This window comes from Perca flavescens, chromosome 16 (genome assembly GCF_004354835.1).
Source record: "Perca flavescens isolate YP-PL-M2 chromosome 16, PFLA_1.0, whole genome shotgun sequence".
Lineage (NCBI taxonomy): Eukaryota > Metazoa > Chordata > Actinopteri > Perciformes > Percidae > Perca > Perca flavescens.
In genome coordinates, this window is record NC_041346.1 from 25860290 (window position 1) to 25875669 (window position 15380).

Here is a 15380-nt window from a genome sequence, read left to right on the forward strand (position 1 = left end):
TGATGTTGTCCAACTCCAAAACCACAACTTACTAAAATAATAGCAATTGAGAATATTTTTTAATTCACACTGATAGCGTGCATTGTGTTTACAGATGAGATCAACTGGCCTGGGGGAGAGGATGCCCCACCTCCTGACTCTCAGGAGCTCATCACCTTGCTCCTCCGACAGAATCCTCTGGAAAGGATGGGTTCAGGTACAAACAGTAACTCGGATAGGACCAGAGAGGCTCAGCAGGCCACCATAAATTCCCATGCGACCCCTTGTGCCACCTCAGCACCGCTCATAATTCCAAGTCACCAGAGAAGAAATTGAGGTCATCCAACAGCAGAGCAGTTTATCCTGTGGCCTCCTCACTTCTTCCCTTTGATCAATTGCAATTATTTCCTTGCCAGTCCATGAATCTAGTTCCTTGCATGATCAGGCACTAAAAAATCTATGGACTGCAAAAGTGGCCATGACCTGGGACAAAGAGGGGAAATCAGAGGGATGCACATAGCCAGTTCAGTCCGGGGACAGCTTGACCTTCTTGTTCACGTAGATCTCCCCTCGACAGACTGCCATTCACCAAGTCGCCAGCTGTTCCACTAAAAGGTCACAGGCAGGAAATTGTCCTGCATAATTTATAGTCATGATATGGGTTTGGCCTGCAGCCACAAGGGGAAAGGAAAACATAGCGTAAGCCTTTCTTCACCTCATGTGTCTCTCTGAGCCATTCATTGTTGAGGCCCAGTGTTTTCTTCACCAGCAGTTTTAACATTTGTCCTAAAAATTGTATTCAAACTACTTTTTCTACTTATTTCGTCTGCAGGCGGAGTTGCCGAAGTGAAGCAGCATCAGTTTTTCGACAACCTGGACTGGAACAGCCTGCTGAGGCTTAAGGCTGAGTTTATTCCTCAGCTGGAGTCTGAAGACGACACCAGCTACTTTGACAGTGAGTTTTCAAATCATCAGTTTTACTCAATGGAGTAGTTTACTGTGTCCATAGATCCGCATAGAATTCATAGAAAATATACGCTCCTAATAACTTACGATCTCGCCTCATAATAATGTAATCATGTTTAGAAGTTTTCTATTTGCTATTTTGGTCACACCTGGCTCTGGAAGTAAAAGTCCCATTAATGTTTCCCATAGACAATATTATGTGGAACATTTCTATGGCTTGTATCCTCATTAAATATCAGTACAAAATATTACCACAAAATATCTGTTTCTTTGATGAAAAAGTTAAAGGTGCAAGCTTGTGTACATACAAAATCCAAGGTAGAAGATACCTATGACTCCCAAGGTGCATTTTGGCAAGAACCGTCCAAACACCAAGCTTTAAATCACCATGTGGCATTACCTGAAACAACTGAGTGCAAAAAAAAAAAAAAAAAAAAGAATCTAAACCTCCCATCATTCTCAGCCCGCTCTGAGAGATACCATCACCTGGAGACAGAGGAAGAAGATACAAACGATGAAGACTTCAATGTGGAGCTGCGGCAGTTCTCTTCTTGTTCTCACAGATTCTCTAAGGTGTGTCTCCTCAAATTTCTCAGACTATCACATATTCATCATCATTACCGCCAAAGATGTTAGTAATGTAAATGAGTTGATGCCCTCATCTGTCCTGTTCCTTTTCTCATGGGAAAGAAAGCATGAGCAAGGGGTATTTCATATGGAAATGTCTGTCTAGAAAACACAACCCGCTGTCCCACCACCCCTACAGTATTAAATGTAGATTTCGGCTTTGCATATATTTTCCGCTTGCAAATCAGATCTGTTTTTTTTTCTTTTTTGGTTATGTGGAACACAATACACAATACAGTCATACAAGCTGGGAGTCATTGTTGTGCTGCATTGCAGTATGCTTCCCGCTCACATCAAAACAAAGCATTACAGTGTCTCAAAAAGCAGCGGGGTGTCTTGGAGGAAGTGTTGAGCTGCACTGAATCATTTTTCCTCAGCTGCACCTTAAACTCCATGTTTGTAAGACATGATGAAGTCTGCATAAACACAGACAGCAGAGTGTTTGTGGTCTCTTCTTCATTATAAATGTATACATTATTTACCATTATAAATGTATACATTATTTACCATTATTTTATCAATCAATCTTTGTAGCTAATTCTGGCTCTGAAAATGTGTGTTTATAAGTATCATTTTGCCTTTATAGCCTGCATGTACTGACGTGAATCATTGTTTTTTTTTGTGGTTGTCAGGTTTACAGCAGCCTGGATTTGTCCCGTGGGCACCTGGAGGAGAAGGGAGAGACGGAGGGGAAGAAGAGTGAGAGCCCACTGACTGTTGACTCTCTCAGCTGGACACCAGACTTTGCTGAAATGTATGCTTGAAACTTGCTTTCATTAAACCTCTGCACATAAACACAATACAGAATTAAGCAGAGATTAAATAAGCAGTTCAGTACATAAAGCTTGAATTCAGATATCCTTAAACACCAGATGAAAAGACCTTTTTGTTTACAGACAAAAATAGTAACAGAAATGTAATCTTTTTTTATAATGTGGCCAGCCCTCTGCTGGTTAAAGGAAGACCTTTGCGTTGGAAGGGATAGTTTGGATCTTTTGAAACGTGGTTGTATGAGGTACTTATCCATGGTCCGTGTATTAGCTACAGTAGATGGTGGTCAGCAAGCCCCCAGTTTAGAGAATCAGACAAGAGTGCAGAAGCTAAGCAATGTACTGCTGTGAACGGGTTAGGGCTGTCCCAAACGATTATTTTTTAAACAATTAATCTAGCAATAATTTTTTTGATTAGTCAACTAATCTAATGAATAATTTTGCGATTAATATAACGATTATTTTTTCAATTAGCGATTATTTTCCCATTGCTTAATTATTAACAATTTACACAAAACAAATTTCAATAAGGTTCAAATCTCTATTTATTAAAATTGTTTAACACTGCACTGTTCAAGTAAAATGAATTTAACATCCAAGCTCTTCTCCCTTTAATCTTACAGTAAAAAAAGTTTAATTTTAGCAACATATGAAATCAGATGTATGAAATAAATCCAACATAAGGCAAGTTGGTATTTAATATAACAGTCTGTAATCGATTGGGTCACTCATGATGATGGTGAACCAAAAAAATAACACTGCAGACTGACAGCATTTGATGATGCTTAATGTTAAGTCATAGCGGGGCATTAAAACAAATCAACGGACTAACGTACCGTTGGGCTACTACTGGGAACCCATTCCGTGTCACTATGTTGATAATCACACATGCTTGGGAGTAAAGCTTAGATCGGGCACAAAAAACCAAGCCGAGCCCGGCCCGACACATTAACTGTAATTATGAGCCCAAGCACGATTTTAACCGGACAACTTTTTATATATGTGGGCCGTTATAACTGACGTTATAAAGGACTCGTGAGAGAAACAATCTGGCCTGGTAGCGCAATTATTGAAGACAGTGCTACAGATGGGGGGACACACGATTTAGCACAGTTTACCTCACACTCAAGTCAGTGAAGGACATATACCCAGAGCTACGGGAGATGCTGGAGAGGCATAGCTTTCTCCCCACCAATTAGGCTAATAAATTAATGATAAAAAAATGCTTGATCGAGGGCCAGGCCCGGAGATAGGGGCAGGAAATATCGGCCCGACTCGGCCCGTGGGTGAAGTTTGGGCTCGGGCAGAGAATCTAAACTCTACTTGGGAGGGAAAGGGACAAAGAGGTGAGCAGAACTTGTTTGCTGCTGTTATCCTGACTCAGGGAGGCATTTTACAAAGTCTACAGACTACCACGTTGTTGTTGGCATTAAAAGTAAAAATACTCCCACACTTTTTCTCAACGTGTTGTTGAACTTGCAAGGAATCCATACTTGCGCTGTTGCTGGAGGCAGCTATGTTTTTTTTTTGTGGCACAAATTCTCATTCTCAAGTAAAGCTATCCATGACATTAAGACAAAGTATATTCAAATAACATTTGGCTCTTACAGGAAGTGAAAATCTGTTCTCTCCTTCCACCAGGCCCTCGCTGTCCCACTCTACAGACGCAGACTGTCTGAATCAGGGCCCTCTCCCCAACTTGTTGCCAAAGTTTGCCATATCAGCAGAGAGTGAAGGAGATGAGACCTCAGGCCTCGGTGACCCCAGCAAGACCTCCTTCTCCACCGGAGAGCTCCTGCAGGATGAGCCTGACGCTACCACTCCAGGCAGCACCCACAGTGGAGCCACACTCTCTGGTACGAAATGACAACTGCTGTCTATAATACATGTTCATACAAGTTCTAAAGTCCATGAAACTACAGAAGCTTATTCTGTTAGGACTAGTGTAGAAGATAATGTTTATATTTATGTCCTTCGCTAATTTCTTTGTTGCATTTTGACTGTTTTTTTAGTCAAGCTACTTTGATAGCCCAGGAATATTTAAAGGAATAGTTTGATGTTTCTGTAACAATGCAAATTTGGTTTCTTGCCTAGAGTTAGATGAGAAGATTGATACCACTCTCGTATCTTTTCTCTAAATATGAAGCTATAGTCATTAAATTTATTATTCCATCCAACTTCTCTGACTCCTTGGAGTCCCACAATAATGAACTCCAAGCCAAATAATATACTAAAGAAATGTTGTTAAGTTTAGAAAGAGCTACGCTAGCCGTTTCCCCCTGCTTCCAGTCTTTGTGCTAAGCTAAACGGCTGATGGCTGTAGCTTCATATATAACGGACAGACATGAGTGGTATCAACCGTCTCATCTAACTTATGACAAGGAAGCAAATAAGCATATTCCCCCGAAATGTTAGTTTGTTGTTTTAAGTGTGGAAGAATTATATCTTTAATCGATACATTTAAAAAGTTAAATTCAAATGATCAGGGTGCTTCTCTAGCAGCAACCACTGCTAAATACTGTCAGCATTTGTTTGGTATAGTTGTGTGCTTCACTCCATGCTCATCTTTTGTAATAATTAGGAAGCTTCTCAGAACATCTGGACCAGTTGACACCCAGAGGTGAGGGGGTGGAGAGCCCCGACAGTACCAGTCATACCTCGGCAAACCAGGGTGCTCAGACTAACTCTCTGCGGCCTGAGAGTGCTGCAGAGAAGACCGGAGCTGTGGTAAAAGTCCCAAAGTCTGTCTCAACTGGTGCCCTGTCCCTCATGATCCCTGGGGGTAAGACAAAGAACACACACTGACGTGCAGACACATGTGTACACTCAAAAATATGATCCATTTTGTAGAAGGTTGAAGTATGTCAGAGCAACTTTATAAGAATTACAATAATAGCAGCAGACTTTGTTCAAAAAGAAAAATAGATTATAGCACGCTATATAGATCTGTGCAAAATTGGCCCAGCAGGACACCTGCTGGGAGTTCCATTTTACAGAGTAGCTGCGGGCAAATCGCCGAGTACAAGCCGCTAACAAGGAAAGTAAGCAGGCAGGGTAGGAGCGAGAGGTCTGCACTGCTGCAAGAGTGAAATCCTGTTAGTTTCACCCACAGCAGGAGCAGCATAAACTGGGCTCATGAGCTTTATAGACGCACTGCACTAGGGACTCAAGGGCTAGTCAAAGTCTAATTGATTGAATAAAAGAACCTGCTCAGGTGGTGATGAACTCCTACTTTTCCAGATATCTTCGGGGTGTCTCCGCTGGCCAGCCCCCTCTCTCCGTACTCCCTCTCCTCAGACCCATCCTCACGAGACTCCTCTCCAAGCCGAGACTCCTCCCTCTGTACAACCAACCCACGGCAGCCCGTCGTCATCCACAGCTCAGGGAAGAAGTTCGGCTTCACACTGAGGGCAATCCGGGTGTACGCTTGTGACGGTGACATCTACACCGTTTACCATATGGTCTGGGTAAGGAGTATTTCAGCCTGTAGTAGACTGACTGACACCAGAGAAGATAAATGAACATATAAGGTTCAGTAAAGTGCTGTCAGTCACCGGAATCTGATTCCCCCTCATGGGTCCATGTAGTGATGATGATGCAGGATAACAGGCGCCAAAACAGTCCAATTAATGTCCAAACTGTCAGTCCATTGGACTTGATATTTACAACTCTTGGCTTGTTTGCATTAAGTCAGTGTTGACACAAACAATGTATGATTTGTTTTTTTCTCAGTCTGGACCAAATGAACCGAACTACTTTAAAATTTTAATGGACTTTAAAGAAAAATAGATGATGATGATGATGATGATGATGATGATGATAATAATACATGTCTCTTATGTGTCTGTTAATCAGAATGTAGAAGACGGTGGTCCTGCACATAAAGCAGGACTCAAAGCTGGAGACCTCATTACTCATGTGAACGGAGAACCAGTTCACGGTCTTGTCCACACTGAAGTGGTGGAGCTCCTGCTCAAGGTAAATGACAATGTATGTTTATCCTTAAACTGCAGCTCACAAATTCAGTTAAAAAAAACCTCTAAATTGAACAGTCCTGTAGTCTGACTTAAGTTTTAATATTTTAAAGATGCACATAAAACACAATAATGCAGTAGTAAACATTGTTTCGGATAAAAAGATGTCCTCTAAAGTTTCATCCTTCCTTTTCAGAGTGGTAGCAAGGTGGCCATCTCCACAACCGCCTTTGAAAATACTTCGATAAAAACTGGTCCAGCCAGGAGGAACAGCTACAGGAGCAAGATGGTGAGATGTGCCAAAAAGCCCAAGAAGGAGAAGACACCCGAAAGGTACAAATCTTCTACGGAAACATAGATTTATATTTACTAGATGTAAATTTTTTTATCTTCATAATAAAAAAATGTATCTGTTTTATTTTTTAAATGTAACCACATTGTTTTGGATTTAATCTTAAATGTCCTTTTTCGTACCTATGAGTTGAGGGAGTAAATTATCTGATTTCAAGTGTGTAGATGTTACTATGTTTCCTGTTAGTCTCTAGGGGGCAGCTAGATAACACTGAGGGAGTTTTGAACATGTGAGTGCCTACAGCATCAAGGATTAAAGGAGACAGGAAATGTGCAGGATGATGTGAGAAAAGCAAATAACATAATATAGAAATGCAAGGCCAAAATTGTATCTTCTCATTACAAATAATTTCTTAGGTCTAAGAACTGAAGTAAAAACCAAAAGGAGCATGCTTATGTTGTCATAATGCAACTCTAACTCTTTTTTGTTTGTTTTGTGCACTGCATGTTTTTTTGTTTTTTTTCATTCCTGCAACTACAACTGCTAAAGGCAATTAAGGAAATAATTCATTACAAAAAATTTAAGGAACCTGATATCTGTGGATAGACTCATTATGTGACAGCAGAGTTTACATTAACCAATATTTAGTTCCTGTGTCTCTAGTTGTGAGTAATTGAAGGTCATTTTAGTAGTACTATTAAGTAGTACTAATGTCCTTTATTAGTAGTTAATATACTCTATAGTTGTGTGGTTGTATTGTATTATAAAGGCTTTAAAAAACAGGCAAATGAGTCTGGACTGATTTCTTCTTTTGTTGTCTTACTTTGCTTTTTTCCAGGCGCCGCTCCCTTTTCAGGCGTTTCGCCATGCAGCCCTCTCCTCTCCTGCACACAAGCCGCAGTTTCTCCTCTCTCAACCACTCTCTGTCATCTGGTGAGAGTCTCCCTGGCTCCCCCACCCACAGTCTCTCCCCTCTTTCCCCTACTGCTACCTTCCGCCACACACCAGACTTCACCCAGTCAGGTGGAGATTTTAACTAAGAAATTGTTCATTTCATTTCATATATAATATGTTAAATTACTGATATCCATTTTTTTTTTTTTTTTTTTTTTTTTTTTTTTTACTTCCAGGTGGCAACTCCTCCCAGAGTAGCTCCCCCAGCTCCAGTGCTCCAAACTCCCCTGCAGGCTCAGGCCACGTTCGTCCCAGCACGCTCCATGGCCTGGGCCCCAAACTGCCGGGGCAAAGGCTTCGCCAGGGGCGCCGCAAGTCTGCCAGCAGCATTCCCCTTTCTCCTTTGGCTCGCACACCTTCACCAACTCCCCAGCCAACATCTCCTCAGCGCTCACCCTCTCCCCTTCTCAGTGGGCACCCTGTTGCCATTTCCAAGACGAACCAAGCCAAGATACATTCCCCACCCACAATTGTACGTCATATTGTGCGCCCTAAAAGTGCTGAGCCACCTCGCTCTCCCCTGCTAAAACGTGTCCAGTCTGAGGAGAAGCTGTCCCCCTCTTACACAGGAGATAAGAAGCACCTGTGTCCCAGAAAACACAGCCTGGAGGTGACCCAAGAGGAGGTGCACAATGAGGAACTGAGGCCTGCGGAGCGGGATTACACCATCTTGCAGAGTGTGGAAGAAACATTCTGTGAGCCGCTGGCGATCAACCGTATTCGACCTGTTGAGCAGGGCTGCTTAAAGAGGCCCGTCTGTCGCAAGATGGGCCGGCAAGAGTCTGTTGAGGAGCTTGACAAGGAAAAGCTTAAGTCTAAGATGGTTGTAAAGAGACAGGACTGGTCAGAGAGGAGGGAGTCTCTACAGAAGCAAGATGCCCTACGTGAATCTGACTCATCCCCCTTGTGCGGTGATGACAGGGATGAAACCTTTCTGGTCCGAGGCCAAAACAAAACCCAGAGCATCCCAGACTCTGGCCCTAAGGAGGCCAAAGCTGCTAGCACAACCCTCAAAGATGTGCTATATAAGAAACTTAACACACGTGTCTCTGAGGGCATGGCTGAAACATCTGGCGGCTGCTGTGAAAGTGAGGGAGGACTCAGATCAACTCTCTGCTCTATTCACCCCGAGCGGCAGCACTCCAGACAGGGTAAAGATAACATGAAGCCAGACAGATTGGACTTCAAAGCTCCCAACATTGAGTTCACTAGGAAGAGGCTGTCGTTTGAAGAACGAGAAGACTGCATGTGTCGGTTGTCCTCCGGAATCCACGATAACCTGCACTTTGGCTCCACCAGGTCTAAGAGCCTCCAGCTGGACACGGCCATGTCTCATGAGCACATGAAAGCAGGGCTGGGAAGTGTTCACTCCAGCCCGGAAGGTCTGTCCCCCAAGCTTTTCTCCGGTAGAGGAGAGAGCGCTGTGGAAAAACTCCAGCTCATCTCCTCCGCAGAGTCTCCGCTTCGAAAGACCTCTTCTGAATATAAACTTGAAGGACGTCAGGTCTCCTCTCTCAAACCTCTGGAAGGCACCCTAGATATTGGTCTGCTCTCAGGGCCCAGAGTCTCGAAAACAGAAACCTGTTTATCTAAGATGGCGGATAACACAAGCAACAGTGTTGCTTTGAGTCCTCCAATTTGGCTCCAGACCCCTGCTGAGAGACAAATAACCATCCCCCAACTGAAAACTACAGACAAGCTGAAGAGCCCCCTGACTTGTTCAACAAGCCCTGAAGCTGTTTCTTATCTAAATAGCATAGTTGCCTCCAAAGATCAGTCAAATAATGCTGCCACAGAGGTGAAAATCAGTACAAGTAGTGAGAAAACACAGGATAGACATAGTGAATCAGTAAAGGCTCAAACCAGTAAATTAGAGGCCTCAAGCTTTACTGTTAAACAAGAGAGCAGGACGGGTATGAAGTCCACTTCCTCACTGGCTCATGAACACAGAGGCCCTCGACACAGCTCCCACTTCTCCTCCTGTGGAAAAACACCCTCCATACGGGAAGTCAGCAATGAAGATCAGGAGGATGAAGTGGAGCAGGAAGTCACACCACACACTACATCACCATATACCGACAGCTGCAAGACAGTAGTCTCTTTGACTTCAGCAAAGCTGGAGGTGGACATTAAAACTGCGGAGACTCCGGTTACAGCTGCCAGCAAACCATTACCTGTGTCGCCAAAGCAGAGTATAAACTGTGGTTTGGATACAGGTCAGCATCAGAGCTGTGAGAGAAAAACAGCTACTGCACAGAGCTCAAACCTGACCTCTGTTACTGAAGTGACTGTACAGAACAACTCTGCATCTGTACGCGTTTCAGAGAACAAGCTTTCTAAACAGCAGCCGTTGACCATCTGCTCTTCAAATACAGAAACGCGGGTTTCTAACACATCTGCTTCTGTGCACGAAAATAAAACCTGCAGTTTAAAATCAGAAGATCAGGAATGCTCGGAAAGATCTGTTCGTGACGGTGTGCAATCCAACAGATTAGCTGTGAAAGTGGTCAGTGATACAGGCAGCTCAGGCTCAAAGAAGGACGTCAACACGTGTGTCGAATTTGCAAAAGTGGAGTCAAACCCAAAAGTGGAGCAGAAGAGAGAAGTTTCTATAGTAAACATGGTCGCCTCATTAAATAATGTTACACTGAGTGTAAATAAAAAGGATGGCGCTGTTGGTGCAATAGAAAGTAGTAGCATGTTGCTGCAGAAAAAAGAGGATCCCATCTCACCAAAGACGAAGAATAAAGACAACGTGAAACATTTGGAGCAGCAATCAAAAAACTATCCAGCTGAAAAAGCACAACACAAATCATCTGATTCAGAATACGTCACCAATAAAAAAGATGAAACCATCATCCGTGTGAAAGAAAACTCCGCAAAACAGAAATGTTCATCCTCAGCAACTGCAAATGAAAATGTGTGGATTCCCAAAAGTAAGTCAAGGCCTGACCCACAGCCTGTACCACACACCGCTGTGAAGACGGAGACAAAAACACTTGAAGTGAAATCTCACAGTGCGGCTCCTCCCGTCCCAGCAGTCAAGGGCAGTCCAAATTCAAAACCGAGAGATCTGTCTAAAGAATCTGCACGCACCACTTCAAACACTCAAGTAACCCATGACTCTAAACTGAAAGAAGCCTCGTTGCCATCCAAGCGGGAGGAATCGGTGCAGCTGACGCATTCTACCACACTTGCTGACGTGAAGCAAAGAGAATCGCAGCTCAAAAGATCTGTAGCAACCTCTGCTAATACAGAAAACACAGACTCAAAGCTAAAATCACCCCCTCCTAAAACTGCCCCTTCATCGTCAACTCTAAAAACTTCTGTAGCTCCAACACCAGTTATTAAACAAAGTCTTGATGCCAGACATAAAGACCCCTCACCCAAAAATCAAGCCCCGGTCATTGGAAACCACCATGGCTCAAAACCAAAAGAACTTGCGTTACCTCTTACTGCACCTCAACATCCGCTGCCATCAGATGTTCCCTCCCAGCCTGACCCGCCACCAGTGCTCCCGAAAAAAGAAACCCCGAGCAGTGGAGTCCTCTCAGGCAAGATCTCCAGCTGTGCGCCCCAGGAGACTGTCGTCAAGGTATCCAAGGAAAGCCCCAAGTCTGAAACGCTCAAACCGGACAGTCACAAGGGCCCTGATACCAGAACCACCACCCCTGATAAACAGCTGTCCTCCAGCAAGAAGGAGCCGGCAGAGAGGAAGAAAAAAGAGGCTGTTCAAGAGGTCACGTCTGCACAGAAAAACACAAAAAACGCGTCCAGAGCTGCTGCCTCTGACAGAGACGCTGGCAGGAAGCAGCAGCAGCAGAAGGAGTCGCCACGTGGTTCTGGTAACAAAAAGTAAGGAGGGAAGTTAAAATAATGTCCGACCATTGTCGCTCCAGAGAATCCACATGTAATATAATGATAGAAAATGGTTTGTGCAAACATCATCATGCCTTCTTTTTTTTTTTTCTTTTGAGGACCGGGCAAGCTGTTACATGCTGATAGAGAGGTAGGGGTGTGTTTGTGTGTGTGTGTTTAATAAGATGACGTATGTCAACACGTGTAGATGTTTCTAGGTCTGAATGTAGGCAATCATTTGCTGATAATTTCTGGTCATTTTTACATCCAGATGAATGTTTGGAAGTTTTGTTTCTGCTTGTGCAATCAGTATGTCAGAGGCAGCAGCGAGGAGCCTTACACCGGTTGGGATGTACTGTAGAGTCAGTGCCATAAATAATTTTTAATTGCACTCTTACTTCTAGACTCGGAGGACCTAAAGTCTTTTAATGCAGAAGACCACTCAATTTTGCTCAGCAATTCAGTTCAGTATAATCCGATTATTGTTATGTTGGGTTTTTGTGCAGTGGTACACAGAGGGAATGTCCTGTGCGTTTCACCTTAAACTTAACCTAAAATCCTCTCACGGTTCTAGAAATCATAAATTGAAGTGAAGGGGCCTTAAAATCATGGGAAATAAAAACTTGCTGTTCTTAGCAAGGTGTGGTGTTTATTCACATTCCTCTGACATCTGTACATATTTTTGATTTTTATGCAATATGGTGTAAATATGATAACACTGTAAAACTGGGATTCATGGGCTTCCATGATTGTCGTTTGTATTATATGTATAGATTTTGCGATGTCATTTGTTTGTATGCTCAATATTAAGAGTATCTGCTTGATAACTCTGTGGTCTAAAGTAAGCTACTGTGATGTATCTCGTCAAAGACATCCTCTTTTCTGTGACTTTAAACATGTTTTTACATGTTCCAAAATGAACTTGTCAAGAGAGAAGAAAAGGCATCAGGGGGTAACTGGGCTTTTCTAAAAATGTAGCATTATATAAGAAAACTGTGAGGGCTGTCAGCATTTCCCAAGAATGTCTTTGTTGTTAATGTGTTTGCTGGCTGACCACGGTTTAAAGGGATCGTACACTTTTAAAGTGAGGTTGTATGAGTCAGTGTATTACTTACAGTAGATGGCGGTCAGCCCGCCCCCAGTTTGGAGACACTGGAAGCTAAGCGATGTAGTGCTGTGTACAGGGAGAGCAGAACAAAACATATTTCAGGACCACCTAACAAAATCAATACTATTTAAGTGTACACTATATTTAGAATATTTTCATTGCTTTACCTTGCCGTCAAACGGCGCCTTTACAACGGGGAAACTGAAGCTGTTATATCACTCTCTTCAAAGCCACCTGACTCCTTTGACAAAAACAGGAATTGTACCTCTGTAGTTGCTGGTTTGCTGCTGCTGCCTTGATCCGTTAGTTTGTGATTTTGTTAGTGTGTTTTAGAGGGTTAGGAACTAAGAAAACTAACAAATTAACAGTTCAAGGAAGCGGTAGACCAGCAACTCCGGTGTTCTGCGAGGTGAAATGTTTTTTGTCAAAGAAGTCTGGTAGCTTTGAAAAGACCATAGATGTATACAACAGCTTCAGTTCCCCAATGTTAAGGGCTGTCTGACAGCAAGGTAAAGCAGGGAAAGTAAGGTCCTAATATAATGCTCTTTTTAGGTGTCGTAATAAAATGTTTTTTTGTGTGGCCCTGTCCACAGCTTAGCTTCTGTTTTGGGACTCCTCACCTGGCGTGCCAACGGCCATTTACTAGTTAAGAGTTATACACGGATTATGGATAGGTAATTTATACAAACCCACTTCAAAACATCCGAACTATTCCTTTAGAGAGTGTACAATATGAACTATTGTGTTTGATTAATGAGATGAACCAGATGTTCTCTTTGCCCATAATTACTGCAGTAGGTTTCTGAAGCCTTTGGCCATCATAACCTTGGTTATGTCCACGTCTGTGCAGAGTGATAGAAGTTCAATTGCGTGAGTAAGATAAGGTTACAAGTACACAGAGAGCTTCACCGTCAGGGTTTCAGCGTCAGGTTTTAGGTCTCAGTGTTGTTTAAGTCGTGTGTGTGAGTGTTTCGATGTTTTAAAGGACTCTTCATAATGAGCAGCAGCTGGCTTTAAGCTTCACCTGGATAAAGATTTTATACAATGAATCCTGATTATTCACATTGCATAGTTCATGTGCACAACACACATTTGATGTTAAATACTTGGTACTATACATATAGGCTGTCGTATATCTGCATTCACTTTTTGCAATTTACTCACGTACACAAAAAAACACATACACACACACGTGTTTCTATACAGTAGATGCCTTTAAATTGCAAACCCTAAACGACAACCAGGAGGTAGCCTAGGACATTAGGTATGTATGCAGTATTTTCTCTGTTGTGCTGGCTATGTAAAAACAATACTCTTGTCTACTACATATACTCTTATGTTGATGAGTTAAACATGACACAGAATAAAGTTCATCTAAATAGCATACTGTATCCCAGAAGGAAACCAAAATGTGAGATTGATTGCAGAGATTTTAATGTTAAAGGAATCTGTTTACTCGCATTAGATAGTTAATGTATTGCTAAAGTAATGTGAGAGAACAAATGCACCTTAATGTTTGCCAATATTCAGTTCAAAGGGTGAGAAGAAGAGTGAAATTGGAACTGAAAATGGTTTATGAATTCCCCTCTCATCCTGACTTCAGATTTAAATGAATCACTCAATTTTATTTGAACAAATTGAACTTTTTTCTTCCCCAGCCCCCCCCCCCCCCCACTCAAAGCACATTCAATGTTTGTTTACAAAGCATCATGGATGTATATTTTGTATATTGTTGATTTGCCAAATCTATGTTCTGTGTCAACGCTAATGTTGTTGATAGTAGTGCGAGGCTTTGCTCCCTGCCTCCAGGATGTTTAATAAGAACATTTGTTTGTGCTGTAATCAATGTCTTTTGTCATGTCAGGTTCTTCTTTCTCTTTTCAGTTTTCTTTTTTCTTTCTTTATCTGTGCAAAACTAGTATTAGATGAACTTGCTTTCTATGGTTTGTCTTTTAGAATATGTGCAATAAAAGTGTTTTGAGTTTTGTATTTTGCCCAAGGAAAGCTCTATGGATGTCATAGATGTTGTATATTAAAACAGATATTTATACTTCTAATGTTGCGTAATACTGAAAATAAAATGGAATTATAAATTAATCTTTTCAGTCCTCTTTTGATACATGGCATGGTCCCCTTAGATCAACCTAAATTTGACATTTTGTCAAATGAAACCAAACCAAGATCAATGATAACTTTAATTTACAAGTCCATAATTTCTGAATGAAAACATCACTTTTAATCAATCAGCTTTTTTGGCCAAGTAACACATGTGTTGACACATACAAGGAATTTGACTCCGGCTTTTTGTTGCTCCCAGTGTACATATAGAGGAAGATATACGGCTAAAAACAAGAACAGCAGGCTGAACAAAGGTAAACCTTTTAACTACTATAAACATTTTGACTACTGTGTACAGATATACATTTAAATTTTGTGCAAAAGGAATCCTGTCATTTTGTACTAATTATATGCAGATAATAAAATATTTAAATTAAATGTATTTATTTATATTAATGATATTTACTTTTATTTAAATGAAGCGGTTTTGTCCTTTCCTACTTTGCCTATAATAAATACTAAAATACACAGTTCCATTTAGGGAACTTTCTAGGAAATTGTGTGTGTGTGTGTGTGTGTGTGTGTGTGTGTGTGTGTGTGTGTGTGTGTGTGTGTGTGTGTGTGTGTGTGTGTGTGTGTGTGTGTGTGTGTGTGTGTGTGTGTGTGTGTGTGTGTGTGTGTGTGTGTGTGTGTGTGTGTGTGTGTGTGTGTGTGTGTGTGTGTGTGTGTGTGTGTGTATGTGTGAGAGAGAAACAAAAGCATTACCCAAATGACTTCCACTGAAATCTGAGCCA

At 42.0% G+C, this 15380-nt stretch overlaps 1 protein-coding gene across 2 annotated transcripts in view; it reads left to right on the top strand.

Annotated features, from left to right (window-relative positions):
- mast4 (microtubule associated serine/threonine kinase family member 4) overlaps positions 1–14514 on the top strand; it is a 93077-nt gene extending 78563 nt beyond the window's left edge. The window contains exons 19-30 of one of the 2 annotated variants that reach the window (XM_028601040.1): positions 95–196; positions 812–934; positions 1409–1518; positions 2205–2326; positions 3984–4198; positions 4924–5124; positions 5583–5809; positions 6198–6332; positions 6513–6649; positions 7447–7631; positions 7739–11417; positions 11540–14514. In XM_028601040.1, the coding sequence (XP_028456841.1) occupies positions 95–196; positions 812–934; positions 1409–1518; positions 2205–2326; positions 3984–4198; positions 4924–5124; positions 5583–5809; positions 6198–6332; positions 6513–6649; positions 7447–7631; positions 7739–11417; positions 11540–11564 (5261 nt within the window). In that variant the 3' untranslated portion in view covers positions 11565–14514. The remainder of the gene's footprint in view (positions 1–94; positions 197–811; positions 935–1408; positions 1519–2204; positions 2327–3983; positions 4199–4923; positions 5125–5582; positions 5810–6197; positions 6333–6512; positions 6650–7446; positions 7632–7738; positions 11418–11539) is intronic. The other variant, XM_028601041.1, reaches the window with a different exon arrangement.
- Positions 14515–15380: the final 866 nt, after the last annotated feature.